The sequence below is a fragment of the Dendronephthya gigantea genome, unplaced genomic scaffold, assembly GCF_004324835.1.
Source record: "Dendronephthya gigantea isolate DGI-Jeju-01 unplaced genomic scaffold, DenGig_1.0 000033F, whole genome shotgun sequence".
NCBI classification, from domain to species: domain Eukaryota; kingdom Metazoa; phylum Cnidaria; class Anthozoa; order Malacalcyonacea; family Nephtheidae; genus Dendronephthya; species Dendronephthya gigantea.
The window spans coordinates 69,281-95,082 of record NW_021163043.1 but is presented as its reverse complement, the minus strand read 5'-3'; the positions used below and the strand labels follow the sequence as shown (position 1 = coordinate 95,082).

At 39.5% G+C, this 25,802-nt stretch overlaps 3 protein-coding genes across 3 annotated transcripts in view; all 3 read right to left on the bottom strand.

Annotated features, from left to right (window-relative positions):
* Positions 1 to 840: 840 nt before the first annotated feature.
* Positions 841 to 4,562, bottom strand: LOC114525174 (elongation of very long chain fatty acids protein 4-like). The gene is made up of 4 exons (XM_028546397.1): positions 4,477 to 4,562; positions 3,646 to 3,773; positions 2,971 to 3,189; positions 841 to 1,692 (listed from the first exon to the last, which is right to left on the bottom strand). Exons 1-4 carry the CDS (start codon positions 4,496 to 4,498, stop codon positions 1,336 to 1,338), a joined length of 726 nt encoding a protein of 241 aa, XP_028402198.1. The 5' UTR covers positions 4,499 to 4,562; the 3' UTR covers positions 841 to 1,335.
* A 362-nt stretch (positions 4,563 to 4,924) lies between these two features.
* LOC114525193 (E3 ubiquitin-protein ligase RNF19A-like) lies at positions 4,925 to 9,899 on the bottom strand. The gene is made up of 5 exons (XM_028546413.1): positions 9,816 to 9,899; positions 8,404 to 9,406; positions 6,897 to 7,059; positions 6,205 to 6,568; positions 4,925 to 5,937 (listed from the first exon to the last, which is right to left on the bottom strand). The coding sequence occupies exons 2-5, from the start codon at positions 9,237 to 9,239 to the stop codon at positions 5,594 to 5,596; spliced, it is 1,707 nt and encodes a 568-aa protein (XP_028402214.1). The 5' UTR covers positions 9,240 to 9,406; positions 9,816 to 9,899; the 3' UTR covers positions 4,925 to 5,593.
* Positions 9,900 to 10,107: 208 nt separating this feature from the next.
* LOC114525220 (centrosomal protein of 290 kDa-like) overlaps positions 10,108 to 25,802 on the bottom strand; it is a 36,453-nt gene continuing 20,758 nt past the window's right edge. The window contains exons 19-40 of the mRNA XM_028546446.1: positions 25,604 to 25,759; positions 24,267 to 25,190; positions 23,683 to 23,961; positions 22,633 to 23,460; positions 22,024 to 22,287; positions 21,564 to 21,818; positions 20,455 to 20,826; positions 19,766 to 20,206; positions 19,287 to 19,571; positions 18,003 to 18,596; positions 17,270 to 17,524; positions 16,916 to 17,062; positions 16,608 to 16,835; positions 15,804 to 16,487; positions 15,246 to 15,532; positions 14,781 to 14,930; positions 14,263 to 14,639; positions 13,634 to 14,025; positions 13,065 to 13,366; positions 12,095 to 12,329; positions 10,974 to 11,578; positions 10,108 to 10,854 (exon numbers count right to left, since the gene is read on the bottom strand). Of these exons, the coding sequence (XP_028402247.1) occupies positions 10,530 to 10,854; positions 10,974 to 11,578; positions 12,095 to 12,329; positions 13,065 to 13,366; positions 13,634 to 14,025; positions 14,263 to 14,639; positions 14,781 to 14,930; positions 15,246 to 15,532; positions 15,804 to 16,487; positions 16,608 to 16,835; positions 16,916 to 17,062; positions 17,270 to 17,524; positions 18,003 to 18,596; positions 19,287 to 19,571; positions 19,766 to 20,206; positions 20,455 to 20,826; positions 21,564 to 21,818; positions 22,024 to 22,287; positions 22,633 to 23,460; positions 23,683 to 23,961; positions 24,267 to 25,190; positions 25,604 to 25,759 (8,385 nt within the window). The 3' untranslated portion in view covers positions 10,108 to 10,529. The remainder of the gene's footprint in view (positions 10,855 to 10,973; positions 11,579 to 12,094; positions 12,330 to 13,064; positions 13,367 to 13,633; positions 14,026 to 14,262; positions 14,640 to 14,780; positions 14,931 to 15,245; positions 15,533 to 15,803; positions 16,488 to 16,607; positions 16,836 to 16,915; positions 17,063 to 17,269; positions 17,525 to 18,002; positions 18,597 to 19,286; positions 19,572 to 19,765; positions 20,207 to 20,454; positions 20,827 to 21,563; positions 21,819 to 22,023; positions 22,288 to 22,632; positions 23,461 to 23,682; positions 23,962 to 24,266; positions 25,191 to 25,603; positions 25,760 to 25,802) is intronic.

The window sequence follows — 25,802 nt, the reverse complement described above, 5'->3', positions numbered from 1 at the left end:
GCAGTCATCTCGGCCAGTCATCTCGGCCAGTCATCTCGGGCAATCATCTCGGGCATTCATCTCGGGCAGTCATCCCGGGCAGTCATCCCGGGCAGTCACCTCAGGCAGTCATCTCGGCCAGTCATCTCGGGCAGTCATCTCAGGCAGTCATCTCGGGCAATCATCTCGGCCAGTCATCTCGGCCAGTCATCCCGGGCAGTCATCCCGGGCAGTCACCTCAGGCAGTCATCTCGGCCAGTCATCTCGGCCAGTCATCTCAGGCAGTCATCTCGGGCAATCATCTCGGCCAGTCATCTCAGGCAGTCATCTCGGGCAGTCATCTCAGGCAGTCATCTCGGGCAATCATCTCGGGCATTCATCTCGGGCAGTCATCCCGGGCAGTCATCCCGGGCAGTCACCTCAGGCAGTCATCTCGGCCAGTCATCTCGGGCAGTCATCTCGGGCAGTCAACTCGGCCAGTCATCTCGGGTAGTCATCTCGGGCAGTCATCTCAGGCAGTCATCTCGGGCAGTCATCTCTGGCAGTCAACTCGGCCAGTCATCTCGGGCAGTCATCTCGGGCAATCATCTCAGGCAGTCATCTCGGCCAGTCATCTCGGCCAGTCATCTCAGGCAGTCATCTCGGCCATTCATCTCAGGCAGTCATCTCGGCCAGTCATCTCGGGCAATCAACTCGGGCAGTCATCTCGGGCAGTCATCTCAGGCAGTCATCTCGGGCAGTCATCTCAGGCAGTCATCTCGGGCAATCATCTCGGGCAGTCATCTCAGGCAGTCATCTCGGGCAGTCATCTCGGGCAGTCATCTCAGGCAGTCATCTCGGCCAGTCATCTCGGGCAGTCATCTCAGGCAGTCATCTCGGGAAACCCATGCATCTTTTGCCACACTGAAACCTTACTTCCAAAACTTACACCTAATAAATCAATCGAAAAATCAACTTCTTCTATTGACACTTCACATGCTCAAACCACCACCTGCCTAGTTACCAGTCACTTGTCTTAGCCACTACACCATCATGACTGCTCTTGAATTCCATACACCTTTTGCCACACTTAAACCTTTCTCCCAACACTTCCACTCAATCCTGTCTCCCCTCCACTTACAATTTTCCTTCTTCTCGACTTCGAATCCTTTTCTGACATATTACAAGTCAACAACATGAAATGCTATTACTTTAAAAGTCCTTTATTGTTTAATGAATTAATTGAAACTTCTTTCATTGTCATAGAGAAAACAATTCTTTTTTGCCTATGGAATTGTTAAATGTTCATGAATTTTGTCAAAGCATATAGAAAATTCAATTACCGTAAGTATATTCAGAAATATCACAAAAATTCACCTAACTTGTCTTCTTAGCACTATTATTAGATCTTTGACGAACAAATGCATTGTAGTAAAAATTTGAAAATAGGAGCATCATGCTTAGTGCATAGAATGGGCCATAAAGGCAAAAGCCATGGTACAGGTAGCCACATGAGGTATGTGCCAGTCCAATAACAAACTGAAAGATTTGTAATTGAGTAAGACGCTTTTTCCACAAAGGGCTTTGTCCTGGAAAAAGTGCTGATTGACCATAGTAGAGGTACAAGAATATATGGACAAATGAGTTCATACAGAGAATGAAACCAACTGGCGGCCATCGGTAGCCACGGTAAGCTAGATCACTCAGAAGCAACACTGAACAGTGATGATAGACCTAGGAAGATAATGGTAGAACCTTAAAGGTGGGTTACAGCCGGTAATGTAAACAAAAACTGTGTTTACATATTGAATCGCTATATCGCTTAAAAATGTCCTGCCCTGTTGAAATACTTATTAGTATTTCATAATTCACTTTACTTCTAAATGAGTAAGAGAGAGAGAGAGAGAGAGAGAAAGTTTATGTTCCTTGAAATTCAAAAAATATTGTGAAATTTGGACAATTTCTAAATCATATGGAGCCCCCCAATGTTAAGCAGAACCGATGTGCAGAAGCCCTGTAACCCGTCTTTAAAACTACCTGCTTCAATTATGCCCAATGTATGTTCTTATATGCACATAAATATTTGTAATATGTTTTAAATAATTAATGTATCTTATGATAAAATTAATGAAATATTGTGCAAAATATTGTACAATTAACCCTGAAATGGACTAGAGTTGCAAAACACCAGTGAGTAGGTGGGTGTGGTACCAGAGGGAATTTTGCCATATTCATGAAAATTCATGTAAATATAGCAGTATTCAATATAACAGTCATAGCAACCTAGGCTACGACTTTGCAGCCAGGGACCGATTGTTTGAAAGCTGGTTAGCTTAACCCTGGGTTAAAGCAAATCTTTACATTAATTTTTTTTCACCACTTGTTTACAAAGTTGAATATTTTTTTTTCATACATATTTTCTGGACCAATAGAAATAATATTTTCTAAAGTTTTAAAATGAGTGGTTCAGAGGCACGTAAACTAAAACACTGGATTAAAATCCAACCCAGGGTTATAGTGCTAACCTGGCTTTGGTGACCAGTAAATTTAATAATAGAACTAAGTTACTGGAAATTTTCTATCCTCTTCTCGTTACATGAAAATATAACCATCAAGAAAAATATACAGATCAGCAATAATACATCACATAACATTCAAAAGGATCAATCTTTATATGGATTGATGCATAACCTTCTAGAGGAGGGTTATAGACGTTTTAGAAAAAATGGGAATATATAGAAATTTAGCATCAAATGTGGTATAACAACTGCCTAAAATAGACAAAACACTTCTCGGCGTTTCGACCTGAGGGCCTTCGTCAGGAGAGTTAGTATGAAAATGAGTTAGTATAGTATGAATATTAACTCTCATGACGATGGCCCTTAGGTCGAAACGTCAAGAAGTGTTTTGTCTATTTTAGGCAGTTGTTATACCACATTTGATGCTAACAGCTAACTGCTAAGTTGTTTGAAGATGCTGCCACGCTGCTTTCTGGTATATATAGAAACTTACATGTAGAAATGATATCTGTCTTTCCTTATGCCGTAAAATCATGAACACCGTATCAAGAAGTTCTATCCATTTTGTGATGAAATACATGAACAATGGATGGGCTAGATCCTTGTGATTCGTCATGTCGAACAGATCCATAGTCGTGATAAATATAATAACGAAACGAATAACAGTATAGAGACTGAGCGCACTGCAGAAGAAGTTATATACCACCATGACCTAAAACAAAAACAAATATTATCAAAGAGAAAATAAAAAAATCACTCAAGTTCTGTTTTGTAAGTTAACATTACATTAATAAGAGACAATCCTTTTGATTGACCTTGATTCTTACTGGACCTCTAGAAGAACAGCTTAGAACTGATAGAGCCATCCAGTTTAAATCAAGTTAGTTTAGTTTAGGTTTTCTCCTGTAGTAACACTGGATCAATAAGAGATGATCCTTACTGGACCTCTAGGAAGAACAGTTTAGAACTGATAGAGCTATCCAATATAAATAAAGTTAGTTTAGTTTAGGTTTCCTCCTGTAGTAACACTGGATCAATAAGAGATGATCCCAACTGGACCTCAAGAAAGAACAGTTTAGAACCAACTGTTTAGCTTTCATATGTAGTTCATGGATATGCAGGCTCATACATATTATTGTTTTAATAAAATTCAGAGCTGAAAACATACCATATTTAATTGTAATGGTTTTACATATTTTCTCCATAATGGTGAAAGGAAAACCATAATCAAGTATCCAACAGCAACTCCAAATGTTTGAAGATTAACCAAAGTTCCCAAGAAAATAACAAATCGGTCTGGAATTGCATGTACATGAAATTGTTTAAATATACCTATAATGCACTGCAGTAAGAGGAGAAACAATATTTTTCTTCAGGCAGTTCTTAAACACAATTGATGTGAGTTGTACTTTAAGTTTAAAGGAAAAAAGTTTATAATACTATATAGGAAACTGCCCCAATGGCTTAGCTAAGCTTTATTGATCAAAGCACTCCCACACCAGCCAACTGGCCATGTGAACTACATGGTGTTCACCTGTCTTGTAAAACACCACCAACTCCAGGAATAAATTAGGTTAATTTCAAATGATCGATTTTTTGTTGGGCTAAGACAAGGGTTATGTTACATGCTAAAATTAAAAAAAAACAATAACGAAACCCAAATTATGTATCCTCAACAATGTTTAGCCCCTTAGTGAGTACAATATTATTGAACTTAAAGCAGGGAGAATTTGATATATTTTAGCACCCTCTTCCCACGTGAGAGGTGATCTAGGGTGTCTACCCCCAACTCTTATAACCCCCAGAAATATACACCAAAAACAACCTTTTGTTTTGCAACAAATTGTTTTGCATTTGCAATTCTCTGCAAGGCTTGACCGCAAAATATCTGTTGTGCAATTTGCATCAAATAACGTACATAAATTATATAACATAACATCCATCTCCCATATCATATGGCGGCATGGCATGGCGCCAATATTCAAAGATTTTTTCTTACCTGCAAACGTAGAAGATGCCATATTTATAGACGATAAACACGACCTTTAAACGACCTCAAAATCCAACAGAAAAATTACAAAGAATATTCTAGAATGAGTTATATAAAATAATTGCAAGTATTTGACTATTTGCAGCTGAACTTTGATCTTTGTTTTGTAAATTTCGCAATGGCACCACAGGCGGCCAAAAAATTGCTCGAGAAATATTTCGGGAATAGAAAATTGCGAGAAATATTGATTTCTCCCGCAATTTTGGGCCCGAGATTTTTCACTCTGCGAACCTTAAGCCACTCTCCCCCCGGGGCACACCACTGTCACCAGGCGGGGTAGGGGAGGGGGCATTCTGATAATGGTGCTGTTTACTAAATACTGCTGGAGAATGTGATACTTGTGGCATGGTTCAAAAATACTCAAAAATACTCAAAAATATAAACATTTAGGTTTGGAAAGAGGTTTTTATTCTACCATTTTCTAACTTGCAACAAAAATCATTTAAACTTCACAAATCTACACTATTTATAAATTAACTCAACAACTATTTAAATTCTAGCCTACATTATCTATATCAACATTGGAAATAGTTACAGTGGTCATACAGACAAGTGTGAGAAAGTCAAGTGAACTGTGAACTGTGAACACACAGTTGCTTTACACTTTAACAATGCACTATCTCAAAAATACCATGTACAAAATGATGTGAAAGTTGGCTATTGATTAGCTCAGGGCAGCACTGACAGTACCCATATGTACAAATTCACTTCAGTGTCTTGCATAGTTCAATTCTTTTTTCTTCTTGTGACTAAAGCAATAATTATGTGTGAAAAGAAAACACCATATGCATAAATTCACGTCAATTAAAATAGAAACATTTTAAGGATAATACAACAAATTGACGATGCACTCACTCTATTATTTCATTGGCCGACTATTTCAAGCTCAACTGGAATTTTCCCTCACAGGGGGCAGGGGGATGTGAAGTGCAAGCAGTGGAAGACCCAATTAATCCCTCAGAGAGGGCAGAGTTCCTCACAGGACCACTGCAACATGCAGACATCTTCATGGACAGTGTAGATTTACTTTTATCAATATCTAAAGCATTATTTACAAGGGTACAATTCATGATTCGGCAACAATGGTTGGTTGCTCTACATCACCTACACATTCACTAGCCACCTTAAGTTGAACGACTTTCTTCAACGAGGATTCGCTCATCGCCTTACTACCAGTTAGGCTACTTGTGCTTACTCTGTCATGTTCGCCGACCTCTAGCGATGGGCTGGGATTGTCCGAGACATTTATGTTCAAATTCTCAATGCTGCTTGCGATGCTCACTGCACAGCTACGAGGCCCAGGAATCATGGAGCCACTATCCTCACGTCCACTTGGCTCGATATTGCTACTTGCAAGACTATAGCATTCTTGGCTCAAACTCACACTAGGCTGTTTACCACTCTCCGCGTCTATAAAAAAACAAACAAATAATATTTACCTGCTGTAATTTGCAAACCAAAATGACAGGCAACTACAAACACAAAGTTAGTCTTAGGTGATTTCAAAAAATTGATATAACATTAGTTCACTGTATAACATGCAAAATAGATTGTTTTTTAGGTGATCAGTTGAAGAGAATTAAACTATTGGTTGAAACGCTGCTAAAATTGTTGGTGCTGCTGAAAGCAGCTAAATTTTACTTGATGTCTGTTATGTAAATGAAAGGCATCCATTACCTGGTGCTCTTGTGTTTATTGTCGCTACAACAGTTACGACACTGTCAATGTTCTCATCTGCAGCAGAGCTTGCCTCATTTGCAGTCGATCGCTCATTAGGGTTCGTAGCCATGTCGCCCTCGGAGTCAAACTCCAGGTTCACGCCTCTGCCGTTCTTTAGGGTTGTCACTGAGGCACAGCCACCACTGCGGCACAACGAGATTGGCACAACCCCATAGATGTAGCCAAGGGCGATGGGTACCCCAACACCTACGGTCAATGCAGCAAGCATGGGCGAGACCAAGATGGATAATGTTACTCCACTGACAATGGCAATGTTCCTCTTCTTTTTGGTATGATATGGCCGGTTGTATTTCTCATGCATCTGTAAAGTAATATGAAAATATTAATAAAGCAAAGCATGAACTAAACTTATTTATACTGGATAGCTCTATCAGTTCAAAATTGTTCTTCCTAGAGGTCCAGTACGTATCATCTCTTATTGATCCAGTGTTACTACAGGAGGAAACCTAAACTAAACCAACTTAATTCATACTGGTTAGCTCTATCAGTTCTAAACTGTTCTTCCTAAAGGTCCAGTAAGGATCATCTCTTACTGATACAGTGTTACTACAGGAGGAAACCTAAACTAAACTTTATTTACACTGGATAGCTCTATCAGTCCCTGAACATATTGTAGTTGTTTAGCATACCTGCCGCCCAACATAGACTGGAATACCAATCACCATGGCAGGGAGTACAACCCCTGCAGCTAACGCAATCCCTAATGGAGCACCAATCAACGTGCCCATTTGCCAGAGAATTTTCTTCTTTCTACTCCATGGCTTCTTTCCCCAAAACGTGCAGCCAGATGGACTGAAAATTTGAATAAGAAATAAATTTCAAGTGCCAACTCATTATCTTATAATTTATTCCAATGCACCCACTCAATCATTTTCCTATAAGCAAAACGACTTCCTTTCTTCAAAAGAATTACTCAGCATTGTTTCATATTAGGCTGAGGAGAATAGCAAAGTGAAAATATTAGGACTCAAGTTGATTACATTTAATTTCCTAAATTGAATTGAACTTCACTCCCTTTGACACTTTACGAGTTTATTTCCTTGCTGTCAAAATCATCTCTATTTTTATATCTCAACTTAATAACACAATATACTGAATATGTAAGATATTAATCACTTTTGAAATCAGATTATGAAAAGAGGACATATAGTGTCATGCTTTCTTTAATAACAAATGTATTGGCCATAAGTAGTTTTGGCTTTCACTTATATTTGGTATTCACAGGGCTTGCATTCCCATTTAATATAGTATGTCTCTGATATTTTTTGTAGTGCATGTTTAGTATTTTGTTGTGATGCAGTAGCATTATAATGAAAGTACAATTGGGTACTGATGAAACTTACATTGGCCTGTTAAAATCAATAATGCACAAGATTAATTTAAATCTTAATCTTGACAGGAATAGACAGCAATCAAATACATTTCAGCCAATATCAGAAACACAAGTCATTATTATACACATATGGATAGGACAAATTGTGTGATTCATATATAAATGGTATAAAAGGCAGTAGGCCAACAATGTTTTCTAGGAAATATCAAGAGTTGAAAGCATTATTTTATGAACATTAAAAAAATTTGTGATAGGCAAGTTTGATAAACACTTTAGAAGTCAAGGTTTACGTGACAAGTACTCTCCCGAGGGCAGCATCTCTGAAGATTTTTAACACATAAAGTCATCCTACTTGCCAACTATCTGTTACTTATAACAATGGTTAAATAAATGAGTGAGATATTTGCAACAGATAAAATGCATCTTGCTTTATTAAACATTTCAATGTTGCAATTAAATGCAAATCAGCACTTTAGTCTAAATGAGATTGCAGGTGGTCCATATTGAAAGACAATATTAATGTACTTTGTCTTTGAAAATTTTTTTGTTTTCCTCCCATTAGGCATTTCAAGGCTGGCCGCTTTCTGGAACATTTTTAAACGAGCGAGGAAATGAATCATTGTAGCTTATTGTGGCATACTCTTTTACCCCATATTCTTTGAAGTAATATTTCTTGAAAAATTCAGGCAAAATATAAGCCACAGCAGGTCCTGGCAAATCCCTATCTTTGCCAGACAGATACTAGAGATATAAATGCTGTCTATTCTACAGAATTTCCCATACCAGAGATTAGTCAGGCTTACCTTAAGTAGTGAAGATCCGAGATCTCTTTCATACACAACCAGCAGAACTCGGCACCACACACGGCACAGGTCATATGGTTACATGTACCATCATCTAACTTTATGATAAAAGCACCACACCTTGGGCAAGGCTTCATGTCTTCACCTGATAAACTTTTACCATCATTCATGGGCAAGGTTCGAATATTTGAGGCTCGTCTCTGCCTAGCCATGTCACAAGTCAAATTTGGATGCCAGATTTGTTTACAATGATAACAGAACTCAGTTTTACATTTCTCTCGTTGGCATGTCAGTTTCGGGCAGCTGGCACAGCCAGCAGCTATTACGGCATACCCGCAATCCGGCGCAGGGCACCAACGGCAGTCAGGATCCGATACCAAGGTTCGCCTCAGGGTGAACTCGCTGTATTTGTTCATAAGAGCCTCATCATTGAGTACGAACCTAATATCGTTTGGGTGAAATCGTTCTGAACATTCAGGACAAGTTAAATTCACCCTAGATTCATTGATTTCAATAATCATGTATTGTCTGAGACAATCACCACAAGTTCGATGCTCGCAGGTCGAAATATCGGGAAATAAGGATTGCGGTTTAACGACATAGCAAACAGGGCATACACAGACAGCTTCTGACGCACTTTTCCGTAAATGTGACGAGCTGGATTCCTTTCCTGATTTTGTTTGTCCGCTTTCGTCATGTTTACTGGCCTTGCTACTTCGGCCAAAAACACTCCTCATCGACGAACGAAAACGACTGTGTTTCTTCGGCGTCTGACTGCTGCTTTTAGGCGGCTCATTCGAGGGCTCCTCAGTCGCCTGTTTCACTCTGTCAGTCATTTTAAGGTCCTGATCTTTATCTCGCGTAGGTTTGACGGGTCTCGACGAGGGCTTTCAGCAATATTAAAATGTCTTTCGACAAAATTTGAGACTTCTATCACGGATACAAAATCGCTTCCAAGTGTCTGTCTTCATTCAGCTGTCAGTCAGCTATTCAGTCGGCTATCCTGAAAGACGAAAGGAAACGGGTTTCGCTTTAGAGAAAGATTCAATTTGCCCGAAGGCCAAAAGAACTTAGTACAAACAAGAACCCTTTTGTATATAAATTATAAAATGAGCTGGGAAAGTTTACAAGTTGTGGCCACAGATGTAACAGAAACCTGTTAGCGGGAAGGAAGAGTACAGCTATCACACACTGTTATAACGTTTCTTCCTGAGATGCCGAATCCCAAAAGCGGCTCTCGTATTCATATATAATACAAAATATATAAAGGGGAATCAGCTATCGAGTTTCGCCGCTCGTTGACAAACGCAATTCATCAAAACAGTCACTGAATCACGCACGAAACACAAGTAAACGAAACCCACACAAAGCAGTAATGGCCAAATCGTTAGTACAATACGTAGAATACTTACATAATGCGTAAAATTCACGAACAAAGCAAAAATACAGAACATATATCGCGGCTTTCTCGTTGTCTTGCTTTCCTTTCGTCGTTTAAAAAACAATTGTCATGTGACTAAACAGACATCATGCCCATATATGGCACAGCTAGACCCAATGCACATTAGTATGCAAATTCGCTCGGCCTCGTCATGTTTTTAATCTGCGCATGTGCGATTATATGGTCCTTTCTTCAAAAGCACCGTCATTTACAATTTACATACGGTAAAGTTCAGAGTGTAAAATATATATATATCGCTGATCTGTACCAGTGAACTGATCTGTACTAAGACTTGATAACATATTTTTCATGATATTACAAACGCTAGTACAAAGACTGACTTGACTACAAATTACAAAAAATACAAATCCGTTCCCAGGCTATTCGCTTTGGCTTGCGAGCTTGCGTAAAATATGCAAATCTTCAGGAATATTTATAAGTGTAATTCAGTCATAACTAATAACATTGATTAGATCCGCGTAAATATATTTACAAAAAAGTGCATTATTTATATCTTACAGTTCTTTGTGTCTGTGACAATGCGTGCATGTTATTTTAAAAATATTATTGATTAGATATCGTGTATTTTGCAAAGTTCTAGTGTATGTTTGAAATAACAAGATTGAATAATGAGTGCGTATATCTTTACGTTTTGCTAAAGTTTAAAAAAGTAAATGCTGCCAACTCATTCTATTGGCGGTCGTTTACTTATTTGGTTCAACCTTACTTTTCTTTCTTGCCGCCGTTTGCGTTGGGCGTCCAAGCCCGCAATCTCGAACTCACCCTGTTTCTCGTCCCGCGCGACTGTCATCTCGAGAGCGGTCGCATCCCGTGTCTCCCCGACGTTCAGCCTCATCATTGAGACTTGTTTGCTCGGACTTTTTGTCGGACTTTTAGGTGAGATGATCATCGTCTCGGACTCGGGAGTCTTCGACCTGTGTTCGATCTCCAACATTGTCACTTCGCTACTGGTCGTACGCTTTCGTTCCCTTTTCGAATCCGCCTTGAACCTGTTCAATGAATTTCTCAATTGTTAATGTCACTGAGGGGGGGGGAGGGTTGCACAGGGTATACGCCCAAAAAACTATGGCGCGTCAACCAGGAATAACAATATTAGAAATCTTCTTACCCAAATTTTGATTGCACGCCAAATGTCGGTGAATTAGTTCCAGCGCTCCTGGGAGAGGCGGGAGATATCATCCTGGGACTAGAGGGCGACGTAGACTTCGAGCCTCGTTTGGGACCGATCGTCAACTGCGAAGTCATCCGTGGGGAACTGGGACTAGTGACGTCATACGAACTTGAAGACGTGGATTGCGCGCTCGTCTTGGTGATGGCAATTTGTGTAGTCGATGTTTCTCTGGTTTTGACGCCGAGTGGCAGCTCCAATGTGCTCCTAGCGACTCCTGGTTTCTGTTCTGGCTCAAACTTCAGCAGGAGCTCACGGTATGATCTCTGACTATCGGACAAATCTTTCTTAATCACTTTAACTTCCATTTCTAAGGTCGACACATGGTTTTGTAGCGTGCTAATTTCTTCGTTCTTGGACGCTTCAATTTCCTTGTATTTCTTCACTTCAATTTCCAATGTCGTTCTTTCTCTTTTCACAGTGTCCAACTCTACTTTTAATGTTGAAATTTCCACCTTCGCGTTCTCAACTTCAGCCGCCAGTTCACTCTCCCCAGCCTTCGCATCAACACTGCCTGACTCAACTTTAGCTAACTTCTCTTTAAGCTAGTATGGAAATAAAAAAGTGACGGTAAATGCTTGGATAGGACATCAAGTTTTTATAAACTAAGTTTTCTTTCGGTGGATAGCTCTATAACTTCGAGATATGTACAGTTCTTCCTAGAATTCTAGTAAGGATCATTGATCAATGTCTGATTGATCCAGTTATTTACTACAGGAGGAAACCTAAACTAAAGTAACTTTATTGATACTGGATAGCCTTATCAGTTCTAAACTGTTCTTCCTAGAGGTCCAGTAAGGATCATCTCTTATTGACCCAGTGTTACTACAGGAGGAAACCTAAACAAAACTAACTTTATTTATACTGGATAGCTCTATCAGTTCTAAACTGTTCTTCCTAGAGGTCCAGTAAGGATCATCTCTTATTGATCCAGTGTTACTACAGAAGGAAACCTAAACAAAACTAACTTTATTTATACTGGATAGCTCTATCAGTTCTAAACTGTTATTCCTAGAAGTCCAGTAAGGATCAGCTAGTTAACAGCGACATAAAAATCTTACATCTTGCAGTTGGTACTCAAGCTCTTGTTTTTCTTTCCCAACAATAAACTCCATCGTCTTATATCCCTCATCACCACCACGTGTCCTTTCCATAACTTCATCTCTTAAAGATTTCTTTTCAATCTCGCATTTCTTGTGAAGCTCTTCCAAATCGGAGTGTTTTTCCAGAACCAACTTCAGCTCGTATTCAACAGCTTTGCGTTGCCGAGCTTCCTTGCTGTTTGCCTTCTGTAACCTATAGATACAAATTGATTTTCATTGGCTGAACTTTACAATACATTTCTGTTTCAACCAATAGCATAGCTTCGTTCTTTAGAAAGCATAGAGAAGCACTATCCAATTGGACGAAAGCTTCCGAGAGCTGCGAGATGTCCCAACGAAGCGAAGCCAAATACTATAGTTGGCCATCAGCCATATGACGTGAGCAAATGGTATAATTGTTTTAGAATATAGGCGAAATTTTTAGAATTTTAATGTGCAAAACTATATTAGATTCTTACCACAAATTCTCACTGTATTACTGGCTGCTCTCTGACTGAGTACCTCAGCAGATAAGATCTCGTACCAGTTCATATATGCAGTGAGTATATAGCTATATCTAAAAACTTCAACGCGGATATTACGGTGTATAGTTTGCTGTCTGTTTGCAGAAGAAATGAATATTTTTAAGCGGCTGAATTATATCTTAGACCGCAGGCTGAGATGTATTTTAGCTTAACCTGAATTAAAAATATGACTCTTGTCTTATCTAACCAACTCTCATGGAATCACATCGACCAGTTCGCGACCACTTTCATTCACAACTTTCACAATACAAGCTGATTTACATATTTTCTTATACACACTCAGTAAGACCACTTGGTTTTATTCCTTATGCATACAAAAGAATATGTCAATCACGTCAGCATGACGCAATCGAGTCAGAATATATCAATGACGTCTTTGTTATAAAGTGAAAACGGTCAATTACCTCTCGATTGTTTGTTTGTTTTCCGTCTCTTCTGCTCGCAATATTTCAAGTTGTTTCATCTCATTCTCGTAGTTTTGCGTCATCAACTCCAGCCTTCGTTTCAAGGAGTCGATTGTCTCATTTGTTTCTTTCAATTCATGTTCTAACTTTCCATTTTCAATTTTCAAAGCGTCGTATTCATGTTCGAGCGAGTCTCGTTCCCCCTTTTCGTTGCCAGCTTGCGATTTCATCTTCTCGACTTCCTGCGTGAGGACGTTCAGTTGGACGGCCATTTCTCGGAGTTCTGCTTCTTTGATAGTTATCTACAAAGACAAAAGGTTCAGTTATATTTCCTTCCAAAGATGCAAGCTATTCTACAGAGCAGCAATGCTAAAAAACTAAACATGTCTCAGAAAGTACAACCTATTCAAGTAAATTTTAATTTTTCTTTTCAACTGTCTTAGCAAGCTATAACAAAGCGACCATTTAATTGTTTTAAAATCCACTAAGCAATTAGCAAAATAACTGGTTTAGCAAAATTCTCTAGCATCCAGCCATGTAAGACATTTTGGAGAGCCAACCGAACCTACCTTTATTTCCAAATTGGATTTTTCTTCTTTTTCTCTGCCAAGATTTACGTGCAATTGAAGATTCTCTTCTTTCAAAGTTTCGTTGAGGTGTTCCACGCTCGAGAATTCGCCTTGGTCTCTCTCGTTTCGCTTCACCAACTCTTTATACTTCGCTTCAGACGAGCTCAACTTCTCTTGTAACTGTAGCTTATCTTTCTTCTCAATTTCTAAAGCCTCAATTTGATATTTCATCTGGGTTAACTGTTGTTTAAGTTCGGATATTTCCTGATCGAATTCCTTGTTTCGTTTTGATGAATTCTCAAAGTTCTTTTGCGCTTCTGTCGCCTTCTTTTGCCAAGTATCTAAGTCATTCTTCATCGCGTTTCCTCGACTGTGCTCTGTGGTCATAGCACCTTTAAATAAAGAAAATCTATCTTTACTGGATCTCTAGGAAGAGCAGTTTAGAACTGATAAAGTTGGTTTAGTTTAGTTTTTCTCCTGTAGTAACGCTGGATCAATAAGAGAAGATCCTCACTGGACCTCTAGGAAGAACAGTTTAGAACTGATAGAGCTATCCAGTCATAAATAAATTTAGTAAGCTCCTTTAAAGGACCTTTCGTTGCAAATAATGCTGAAAATTGAACACAAACCTTCGAGATCTTGCACTTTAGCTTTCAACTCGCCAAATTCTTGTTTTGAAGCTTTCAAATCATTCTCAGCTTCCTCTTTTTTCTTCCTGGAGTTCAAAATCTCGTCATTCATGCTTTTGTTTTCCTCCAACAGCTTGTCGCATTTCGAGATATGTTCCCGACATTCCCGCTCAAGTTCGGAGACTCTCTTCTGCAGTTGAGCCAGCTCTTGTTTCATTCTTGCGTTCTCTTTTTCAGAGTCGGACGAACTTTCAGTGAGGCTGCAGACGTTTTTGTGAGCTTCAATCATCTTATTTCTAATCTGATCATTTTCTTCACGAACAGCTTGCAACTCCTTTTCAAGATTCTTGTTCTTTGCCTCGTTGCTTTCAAAAAGCCTGTAGATTCAAGATGGATATATTCATGACAAACACACATATTAATACAGCTTTAATTCGCGTTTTTAAGATAGAATGGATTGGTTATACGCCTTTTATTTGTCATTTTTATACAAAAGTTCAATATAAAACTACAGATACCTTTCGGAGTCTTCTTCGGCTTTTCGTAGTATTGTGATTTCGCTTTGTAACTTATCATAGTTCTGGATGGTTGTACGAAGTTTAGTTTCAACCGATACTTTTTCGTTACGTAGTGTCTCTATCATCTTTGTTTTCTCAATTATTTCTAGCCTAGAAAAGAAGAGGAGAATTATATCATGTTTGGAATTAATTTATTAAGTGAATACAACTAAAGTTAGTTTAGTTTAGGTTTCCTCCTGTTGTAACACTGGATCAATAAGAGATGATCCTTACTGGATCTCTAGGAAGAACAGTTTAGAACTGAAAGAGCTATCCAGTATGAATAAAGTTAGTTTAGTTTAGCTTTCTTCCTGTTGTAACACTGGATCAATAAGAGATGATCCTTACTGGACCTCTAGGAAGAACAGTTTAGAACTGATAGAGCTATCCGGTACATATCCAGCAATACATTAATAAAGTTCAAACCTGTACGTCTCTATCTTTGTTGTGACTTCCTTCAACTGCACGTCTTTGCTGGAAGAAATGGACAAGTCTTGTTTGTACTTTCTTTTGCTTTCTTCAAACTGAGCGATCAACGTAGTTTTTTCCTGAGAGATATTTGTTATCTCTAATTGTAGTTGAGAGATCTTTGCTTTCATTCTGTCAAGCTCGAACTGCTTTTGCGAGTTATCTACATTCAGATCCTTCATTCCTTGTTCCTTGTCGGAAAGCTTCCTTTCCATTGACATCAAACGTTGTTGTAGTTGGTCAACCTTTAAAAGATCAATTCATTAGTATATTCGTTACGGTTCTTTTCGTAGAGATTTCCTTTTAAAAGTCCGTTACTGCTTCTGATGTTGCCACTACAGGTGCAAATCTTCATTTGTGGATGGAGATATGGATCTATCAGTTCTAAACTGTTCTTCCTAGAGTTCCAGAAAGAATCATCTCTTATTGATCCAGTGTTACTACAGGAGGAAACCTAAACTAAACTAACTTTATTGAATTATAATTAGCTTTATCAGTTCTAAACTCGTTACTCACTTGATTAGAATCCAAACTCTTCACCGACTTCATTCCTGTCAACTCTCTGGAGACATCTTCGTAATCCTTCCTTAACGTCTGAAACTTTCCAGAATCCTCCTCCCGGGCTCGTTCCCACGCCTCCATCTGATCTCGTTTCTCCGCCAGTTCTTTCTCGGAAACGGTCACTCTTTTGTGCAGACTCACAATCTCCTCGCGCAGCCCGGATTCGATGTCCTGGATTCTTTTGTAGCCAGTCTCCAGGTGGACATTACGCTCTCTTGTGGCGACGAAATCACGTTCCAACTCATCTGCGCGATTCTGAGAAACTTGGAGTAGTGCTTCCAGCTCGGAAATTCGTTGCTCGGCTGATATCAAATCATTTTTCACCTCAGCGCAATCATCACGAAGTGTTTCCATATTGGTTTCACATTCTTTGACTTTGATGGAACTTTGCTCCAAATTCTTCAACGCGATGTTCTTCTCTCGTTCCAGGTCGGAAAGCGTCGTCTCTAATTCGGTGCTTTTCGCTGTGGACTCGGCCAGTGCCGTCTCGAGTTGGTCACGTTGTGTTTTGACTTGCTCGTCTTCACGAACTTGTTGTTTCAAGGACGCTAATTCCTTTTGCAACTTTGCGCGTTCTGAACGCAGTTCTTCCAACTCCATCATGGTGAAGAGATCCATCTCATTGTTTGAACTAGCAACCTAACACAAGGAAGTTGGACGAGATTTTAGAAAACCTAGTTAACTAAAGGTAGTGTTAAAAGGTTTGCAATGTTGCCGCATCGATTCCTAGCCTTTGAACTATGATTACAATTCATTTACCTCTTCCACGGTACTCTTCGTAATGACATTGGACTCGAGGGAGGTTTGAAGCGTTGATAAATCATTCTTCACAGCGGTCATATCCTTGCTTAGTACTTCATTTTCTTTTCTAATTTCTTCCTTCTCGTTCTCGTGTTCCTTGACGATCAAGTTCAGCTGAATGACGCTTTCTTCCAAGCTCGTCTTCTCCGACAGTAAACTCTCGTAGTCGACTTTCGTTGTGGAAATCTAGAAAATCAAAGATTGGTTCAAACGATACCCATATGAGAATTGAGAGTATTTCTAATTCCATCCTGCCAAATTCTCACCTCGTGTTTCAGAATGCTAATTTCTCTTTCAAATCTCACAGCTTCTTCCTCGAGTGAATCGACTTTGCCCATCATTTCTGCTTTTTCTGAGAACAACACATCGCAGGATCGTTGCTTCTCCAAAATTCGTTCTTGTAGTTGTCGCACCTACGGATAAATTACAATTTCTATTTACCAAATCAAATAAATAGATTTGAATAAAGCACAGTTAATAATAATACCATCCTAGTCGACACGATGGAGATTGAAATCTTGGCAAAGAAAAACGGACTATACGGCTTACTTGTTTACAAAACATTATCTGCTGTTTGCAAATGCTCAATGCATATATCATTTTAATCTGCTTCCTCTCACCTGAATTTTATATTGTTCATTCTTGCTCTGAGATTCTTCCAACAGCCCGTTGACTTGAGCGATGGCTTTAAGCGTCGTCTGAACTTCGTCTTCCATCTCATTTGATTTCTGGTTTGCATGTAGCAGCTCTTTCTGTAGCTCGTTACGTGTGTTGACGTAGCCCTCGTAAGCAGCTTCGAGTTCGGAGATCTTTTTATAACACTCAGTCAGCTCTTGTCTCTGTTTTTCCATCTCTTCCCGATTACCGTCGATGACCTGAAAATCAAAATTCCTTCTCAACATATTCAAGTTTCAGGAATATATCTTCAAAATACGCGTGGTTCAGTATGCCATTGAAAATTAAAACCGTTTTTATCAAAGACAAATCTCTATTTTCCCTGGTTTCACAAGGTCATTGGAGAAATTATCTATGTTTAATTCGACACTTTCCGAAATGGAATTGTAGTCAATGAAATCAAAAGGTCAAATGCTGCATGGATAATACCTTTTGTATCGTTACCGACAGGACCTTACGAGCCAAATCAAAGTTCAAGAGTAGGAATGATCCACAAAGGACAGAGTGAATACCTCATCATTTTCATCTTTTATTCGTTGTACACATTCATCATTTCACTTATCCGAATTCGGTTTGAGGCCTGAGACAAACTACCCACTTTCCCTTTCCCACATCCCTTTCCCCTCCTCCTTCCCGAGTGGCCCTTGATAGATTGCTTATTGAAAATATCTATCTAACCTGATGAAGTTTTGCGCATTCTTCTTCCGTGTCGACCATCTCGTCTGAAAGGTGTTGAGATCGTTCGTTGCTGGTCTTCAAGGTTGCTTCGAGTCGCGTTGCCTTGTTACGAAACTGCGCCAACTCTCGTTCAACCCGTGTCACGTTCTGTCGAACACTTGCCAGCTCTTCTGCAGCGATGCGTTCTCTGTTCTCGCTGTCTTTGAGATACAGTTGAAGCTCGGTCATCTTATTTCGTAGAACAAACATTTCCTTCTCAACTGCATCCTTGTCTTTCCGAGATTTTGCCAACTCTTTCTCGAGACTTGAAGTCTTTGCTTGCATTTCCAAAAATTTCGATTCAAATTCGTTCCTCTCACCCTTCGCTGTTTCTAGAGTGCCTTTGAGCTCAACGTATTTTCTGCTGGCGATATCTTGTTCCTCGCTTGACTTGCTTTTCGCTTTGACCGTCGCGTCCAACGAGGATTTTATTTGTTCATTTTGAGCGCGTGAGTCAGTGATTTCTTGCATCAATCTGGATTTTTCCTTTTCCGTAGAATCAAGAAGGATCTTAACTTCCGAGTTTTTATGTCTCATTTCGTTCAGCTCCGTAACCTGATGAAATAAAATATGGAAACAAAATGTAAACACTGTTCTCAGAAGGATTCCTCAGTTGGATAGCTCTTTCAATTCTAAACTGTTTTTCTTAGAGGTCCAGTAATGACTAATGATCATCTCTTATTGATCCAGTGTTATTACAGAAGAAAACCTAAACTAAACTAACTTTATTTATACTGAATAGCTCTATCAGTTCTAAACTGTTCTTCCTGGAGATCCAGTAAGGATAATTTCTTATTGATGCAGTGTTACTACAGGAGGAAACCTAAACTAAACTAACATTATTTATACTGGATAGCTCTATCAGTTCTAAACTGTTCTTCGTAGAGGTCCAGTAAGGATCATCTCTTATTGATCCAGTGTTACTACAGGAGGAAACCTAAACTAAACTAAGTTTATTTATACTGGATAGCTCTATCAGTTTTAAACTGTTCTTCCTAGAGGTCCAGTAAGGATCATCTCTTATTGATCCAGTATTACTACAGGAGGAAACCTAAACTAAACTAACTTTATTTATACTGGATAGCTCTACCAGTTCTAAACTGTTCTTCCTAGAGGTCTAACTTAAATTTATTTCAAAAAGTTATATTTCTAAAAAGACACGCTACGATTCTGATATACAAGAACCCTTCATGTGAGCCACCATACCAAAAGCGTGTCATTACAACCTTCCAAATATAATCGAACCTGTTTCACTCTTGTTTCCTCCAAACTTTCATATTTCGTTTCAATCTTCACCAACTTCTGTTGCACCAGCTGGACCTCTCGTTGTGATCCTTCGTAGTCTTGTTGAAGTTTCTGATTCTTACCTCGAAGTTCGCTTATCAAATCTTTCAGTTTCAAAATCTCTTGTTGTAACCGATCATTTTCCTGTTTCATCATTTGCATTGAGTATTCCAGTTCTGATACCTTCGCCTCTTTGTCCTGGACTAACATGTTGTCGGAATAGTGTTGACGCTCGAGAAACTCCACCTAAAACATCAGCAAATTTGTTATTTTGTGCAAAATATGCTCGATTTTGATAACAGGTGATGCAGTTTTCTATCATGAACCTTCAACATTGAAAGTAAATTACCGTCCTTGATGTTCTTAAAAAAGCTCTTTCATGCAAACTTTCCGTCATCTACCGGTCCTTTATCATGTTCAAACATGAAAAACGATGTTACCTTTTCTTTGTGAGCGACCAGCTGTTCTTTCGTAGAATTCACATCCTTTCCAAGAATCTTTTTCGCGGTTTTCAAGGTTTCAACGTCTGCGTCTTTTTCGAAAAGCTCCTTCCGTTGCATTTCAACGATGGTGTCTTTCTCTGCCAAAATCCTTTGCAGATTTGTCATCTCATCTTTCGTTTTATTCATTCGGTCCGTCAGCTCTTCAAGCTCGCCTTTTGCGGCAGCGTTTTGTTTCTTTATCCTCTGCATTTCGATGTCATTGTCAGCCAAATCTTTCTGACACTTGTCTAATTCTTCACTGAGGTCTTCGTTTTCATCTCTGAGAGCTCCGACTTCGAGTTCGTATTCCGAAAGGCGTTTCATCATTCCAAACACTTCCTGGTCGCGCTCTTCGAAACGAGTTTGAACATTTTTTGCTGAGAGTTGGACAATATTGATCTAAAATAAGAGTCATGAGATGATCATTAGTGGGCCTGTAGGAAGAACAGTTTAAAAATGATAGATCTATCCAGTATAAATAAAGTTAGTTTAGTTTAGGTTTCCCCCCTGTAGTAGCACTGGGTCAATAAGAGACGATCTTTACTGGATCTCTAGGAAGAACAGTTTAGAACTGATGGAGCTATCCAGTATAAATAAAGTTAGTTTAGTTTAAGCTAATATTAGCTTATTTCCAAATAAAGATATACCTCTTGACGCAATTTGCTATTCTCCTCAACCAAAGCATCCTTCTCTTCTCGTATCTTCTCAATTTGCTTCGTTTTTTGTTCCGCATCTTTGGCCAATCTTTCTGACGTCACTTCCTGTTGTTTTGCCTTCTTATTCCCGTCATCCACTTCGGCGAGGAGTTCGGTAACCTGCGCCCGCAGCTTCTTTACCTCTTCTTCATCCTGGTCAGCTGTCTCCTTGACCACACTCTCCCTAGCTAACGTGGAAACCTTCTTCTTGGTCGAGCTTAGTTCCACTCGAACGTCGTCCAACTCCTTCTCTGCGCTTTGTAAGTTTGCGCGTAGCTCCTCGCATTCCTTCTTAACCATTTCGCTTCCACGCTCGGCTACAACCTAGCAATTGGCAGGTAAATAGAACTTACGTATAATGACGTATCAAGTTGTGACGCCTTCAGGGGATTCTGGTTTTAGTAGTCACGGCGAAAAATTCAAACTTCAAAATTTCCCGCCGTGACTACTAAGACCAGAACTCCCTGCGGGAAACACGGCTTGTTACGTCATTATGCATACGGTCTATTAGCCAACAAGATTGGCAGTTTGAAATTCCGGACCACTGTTTCGGACTAGCCACACATCATAAAGGCAAGTTCATCAATATACACAATATCCGGTCCAACCTGTCAATTAGCCATCTTAACTTGGTGTCAATACTACCCTTAGTCAATACTAAGAAGTCCTCTACGGCCGAATGTATCCCATTTTGTCCCATGAAAACCCAACTTAAACAATTGTCTACAAGAGCGAATTAATTGTTGCGGAGAATTTGTTTATCGATCAAAAAAGATTACAAACATCCACCGTGTAACCGACTTGAAGAAGTTTTAACCTTAAAGTTAAAGCATTGATGGCGATCATAAATACGACTTTTTAAACGCAGTTTTTTCGTATTAGAAGTTGTGAATAACTTTTTTGCAACGTGTAATTCACTTTTTACTTCGCTTAACGGTCCATTAAACCTAGTAGGTTTAAACCTAGTTAGTATTATTAATAATATACTATTACTATCTTCTATTTTGATCTGCTAGTCTGTAGAAAATTACCATAAAGCCAACGAAAACAAGCACAAATACCTTTTTTTCGTGGACGGTTTCATAGTGAGCTTCCAGCTTTGAGTACTTGCTCTTCACAACGATACAATCCTGCTCTAAATCTTTCTGCTTCTCTTTCAAACTGGCGTGCGCCATTTCCACATCATGTAGTTTGCTCTTCAGGAAAGATACCTCTGTGTCTCTGGATTTTGCTGTCTCCTCCAGATCCAATGCAGACTTTTCAGCCTGTTTTTTCTTCTGTGATGCCGCACTTAGATCTTCTTCAATTTGTTGTACCTTTTGAGAAAAACGATTGAAATGCTTCAACTAGCTATCAAAACAAATAGGAAATTTTTAATTTCTGTTTTTTGCTTCAATTTTTGGCTTCAACCAAGTATTACACTGAAATAGTAGTTAGCATTCCAGATTTTATTGCAGTTCATGCTGTAAGAGCCAAGACACTTATAATAGTACTGCATAAAAGCGCACTACTGGTACTAACCTTTTGCGTCAACTTCGTGACTTCCCGTTCTTTGCTCGTCTTATTTTCGCGCAAGGCGGTCACTTCCGACTCCAATCGGTTCAACTCGCCGTTAAGTCGACCAACCTCGGTGGTAGACTCTTCCAATGTTCCTTTTGCCTTTTCAAACTTTCCCGAAACGTCCTTTACCTCCCGTCGAGCACCTGCGAGCTGATTCTTGTAATCTACCGTTGAACGTTTGAGTTCACCAATCACTATCGCCAATCTTTCGTTCTCTTCCAGTACCTAAAAATTGCAATACAGTTGAAGATGTGTAGGGGATGTGAGTTGAATCTATTTGACAATGTTTTAAAAGCTGACTATGGTAAAGTCCTAAAGCTATGCTTTGGCATCCAACACGAGGAAAAAGCTAGGGGGAAAACGGCCCCAAAACCAGCCTCAAGCAACTAAAGATGGATAACCGAATGAACTCAAATTTTTCAATAAAAGAAATTTATTCAAACTAGAATTTAAACTTTTGTTTTCATGCTCAACTCAGCTGGAAAGGAACGCTTAGAGAGTCTTTAACCAGCGCGCAAAACATAATTGAATTGTAGAGATCTGTTGTTTCATTTGATCTGCGTATTTTACCTCATCCAACTCGACTTCCAAACTTGTCATTTTCTCCATCTTTCGTCTCAGCTCCTCTCGCATCCTGTTTTCACTTGTTTCCGCTTTCTTCACGCGCACTTCGAGCTCAGAGACAGCCTTGTGGGCGTCCAACACCTCTCTCTGAAGCTTCTCTTGCAACTGCGATTCTTTGTTGCCAGAATCCTTGCCAGCAAACATGTTCTCCTTAAGAGAAATCATCTCATTTTCAACCCTCGTTTTCATATCCGTCAAATACTTGACTTCTTCATCGCGTTCTTTCAGGTCTCGTTGGCTCGATTCAAGAGAGAGTCTTAACTCGGAAGCTTCGCTGTTAATTCGAGAGTTCTCCTCCAAGCATTTCTCGTATTTTTCACCGAGTATCTTCACCTGTGCCTCCAACGAATTGCCTTCGCTTGTCTTGCTCTCAAGCTTAAATTCGAGGTCGGAGATTTCATCCTGAAGCGCAAACACTCTTCCTTTAAGCTCCTTTCTTTCGGAATCAGCCGTCCTGAATTTCGTCTCAAGCTGAAGAACTTTTTGTTCGAGCATTGATTTGGCTGTTTCCTTCTCACGTTGAGTTTCAACCCAGGAACGACGCTCGGTTTCGTATTTCTCATTCTCTGTAAAGCTTGTTCTCAACTTCGATTCAAGGTCTTTAACTTTCGATGTGGTCGCCTGGAAAAGCTTTTCCAATTCGTCGTATTTGATGGTGTGTTCACTCAGGTCAGAAGTCAAACGTTCCACGTCTTTCTCCAAACGCTGCGTCTCCGATCTCAGCTCGTTGTTCGTGTTATCTCGCTCGCTAATCTGTTCATTTAGTTGTTCAATCTAATAGGATAAGAACAGTTTAGAACTGATAGAGCTATCCAGTATAAATAAAGTTAGTTTAGTTTAGGTTTCCTTCTGTAGTAACACTGGATCAATAAGAGATGATCCTTACTGGACCTCTAGGAAGAACAATTTGGAACTGATAGAGCTATCAAGGCTTCTAGGAAGAACAGTTTATAACTGATAGAGCTATCCAGTTATAGAACAGCACTTTAGTTTTACCTGGTTCAAACTGTCCTCGCAATTGTTTGTTTTTTCAGAGAGCTCTGTTGTCAACTCAGCCAACCTTCGTTGCATTTCCTCATTCTCCAATTTTACCTTCAACAAGTTTGCCTCAGCTTGTTTACCATCCTCTTCCTTCTCTGAGATCTTACATTCATGATCTTTCAGTATTTCATCCAGTCTCGCGACAGTGTTTTGGCTGTCTTGTAATTCTCGCGATGTTCTATCAAGATTCCGCTTGACCGCGTCCTTCTCTTTCTTCAATTTTTCAATGGTTGACTAGGAAATGAAAAAGAATTTCATATGAGAAAAGTTTCTATTGTTCGATTCGATCACTGTATCACAGGCTATCTGTTTCAATAAAGTTAGTTTAGTTTAGGTTTCCTCCTGTAATAACACTGGATCAATAAGAGATTATCCTAACTGGACCTCTAGGAAAAACAGTTTAGAACTGATAGAGCTATCCAGTATAAATAAAGTTAGTTTAGTTTAGGTTTCCTCCTGTAGTAACACTGGATCAATAAGAGATGATCCTTAATGAAGAACAGTTCAGAACTGATAGAGAAATGCGTGTTTTAACTTACCTCAAAGCTTACAACTTTGTTACGTGTAGCATTGACTTCGATCTCTAGTTGCATATTATTATCCCGCAATGATCTCACAGTTCCTTCAAGATCCACCATTCTCTGCTCCATAGTTCCAACTTCAGCGTTCAAATCTTTATTCTCATCTTCCAACTTATCAGACGCAAGCTTCAAGTTCGCCTCAGACGCCGTCAAGGTCCCCACCAACTCTTTCAGCTGCATCACTCTCGCCTTCAGCTCCTCGATGTCCGTCTCCTTCTTACCTAAACTAGTTTTAAGCCTCTCGCTTTGCGATTCTGACTCCTTGCGTTTCCCGGAAGCTTCGACGAACTCCTCGCGAAGAGTGGTCAATTTCAACCGTCCATCTTCGAGCGAGGCCTGAAGCCTCTTGCGTTCCTCTCTGCTAACCTCAAGCTGTGATTCGAGCTTGCGAATTCTTGTGTTCATCCTTTCCACTTCGTCTTGCAAAACACGTTTCTCTTCAGCGAGCCCTTCGACGTCACTCTCAAGTTCTGTGATTCTATTTTGGGCCGAGATAAGATCATCCTTGGCTTTTGTTTCGGACTGTGTGGCTAGTTCCAGTTTACCTTTATGCATGGAAACGCTCTCATCTTTCACATTTAAATCCTGCGCCATGGATTCCAGTTCATCCATCTTGCTTGCTGTTATTCGTTCCAATTCAATGATTCTTTTGCGGCTGTTTTTAAGCTCTGAATCAAGCTCGTCTTTCTTAGCCGAGACTTCTGAAAGGTTTTGTTCCAATTCCTTTTGTTTGTAAACGGTCTGTTTGAAACCTCGACCAAGCTTTGCGTACTCTTTAGCTTTCGATCTCAAGGTTGTGTCCAGCTCTGATCTCTTCTTGTCTGTTGCATCAAGGCTTGATTTCAAATGGTTGACCTCGCCGGTAAGGGAAGATACATTACCCTAGACATGAAATAACCAACAACGATAAACTACTGTCTAAATGATAAACTACTGTTTCAACGATAGGTTAATGTCTCAACTCTCGACGATAAACAGCTGTCTGAACGATAAACTCCTGTTTCAACAACAAACTACTGTCTTAACTCTCAACGATAAACAGCTGTCTCAACCATAAACTATATTTTTGAATTATGTTCATTATTTTGCTGCAGACCATGCTAGAAAATTCCTTATTTGTTGGACTAGCAGAAATCTACGATCCCGCCCAAAGACAGACCCCTTTTGAAGTTTCTTTTGCCACTTTTTTTCACATAATACCGAACCTTCATTTTTGCCGCCAAAAATTCGAGAGTCACGGTGCGACTTGAGAAGGTAATGATCTACATGTTAACAAAAAATGAAAGCAAATATACCTGAAGTACTTTGTTATCTTCGTGTGATTTGTCGAGTTCAGCTTTCTTGACATTCAATTCGTCTCGAACAGTATTTAGAAGTGATTCCATCTCAGACTTCTCCCGTTGAAGACCTTCCAGTAAATCCTCCTCATCGCTGACCTTTTTCTCATAATCCTGTTGGTGGTAGTAAACGATATTAAATTTGTTCGCAAAGAAA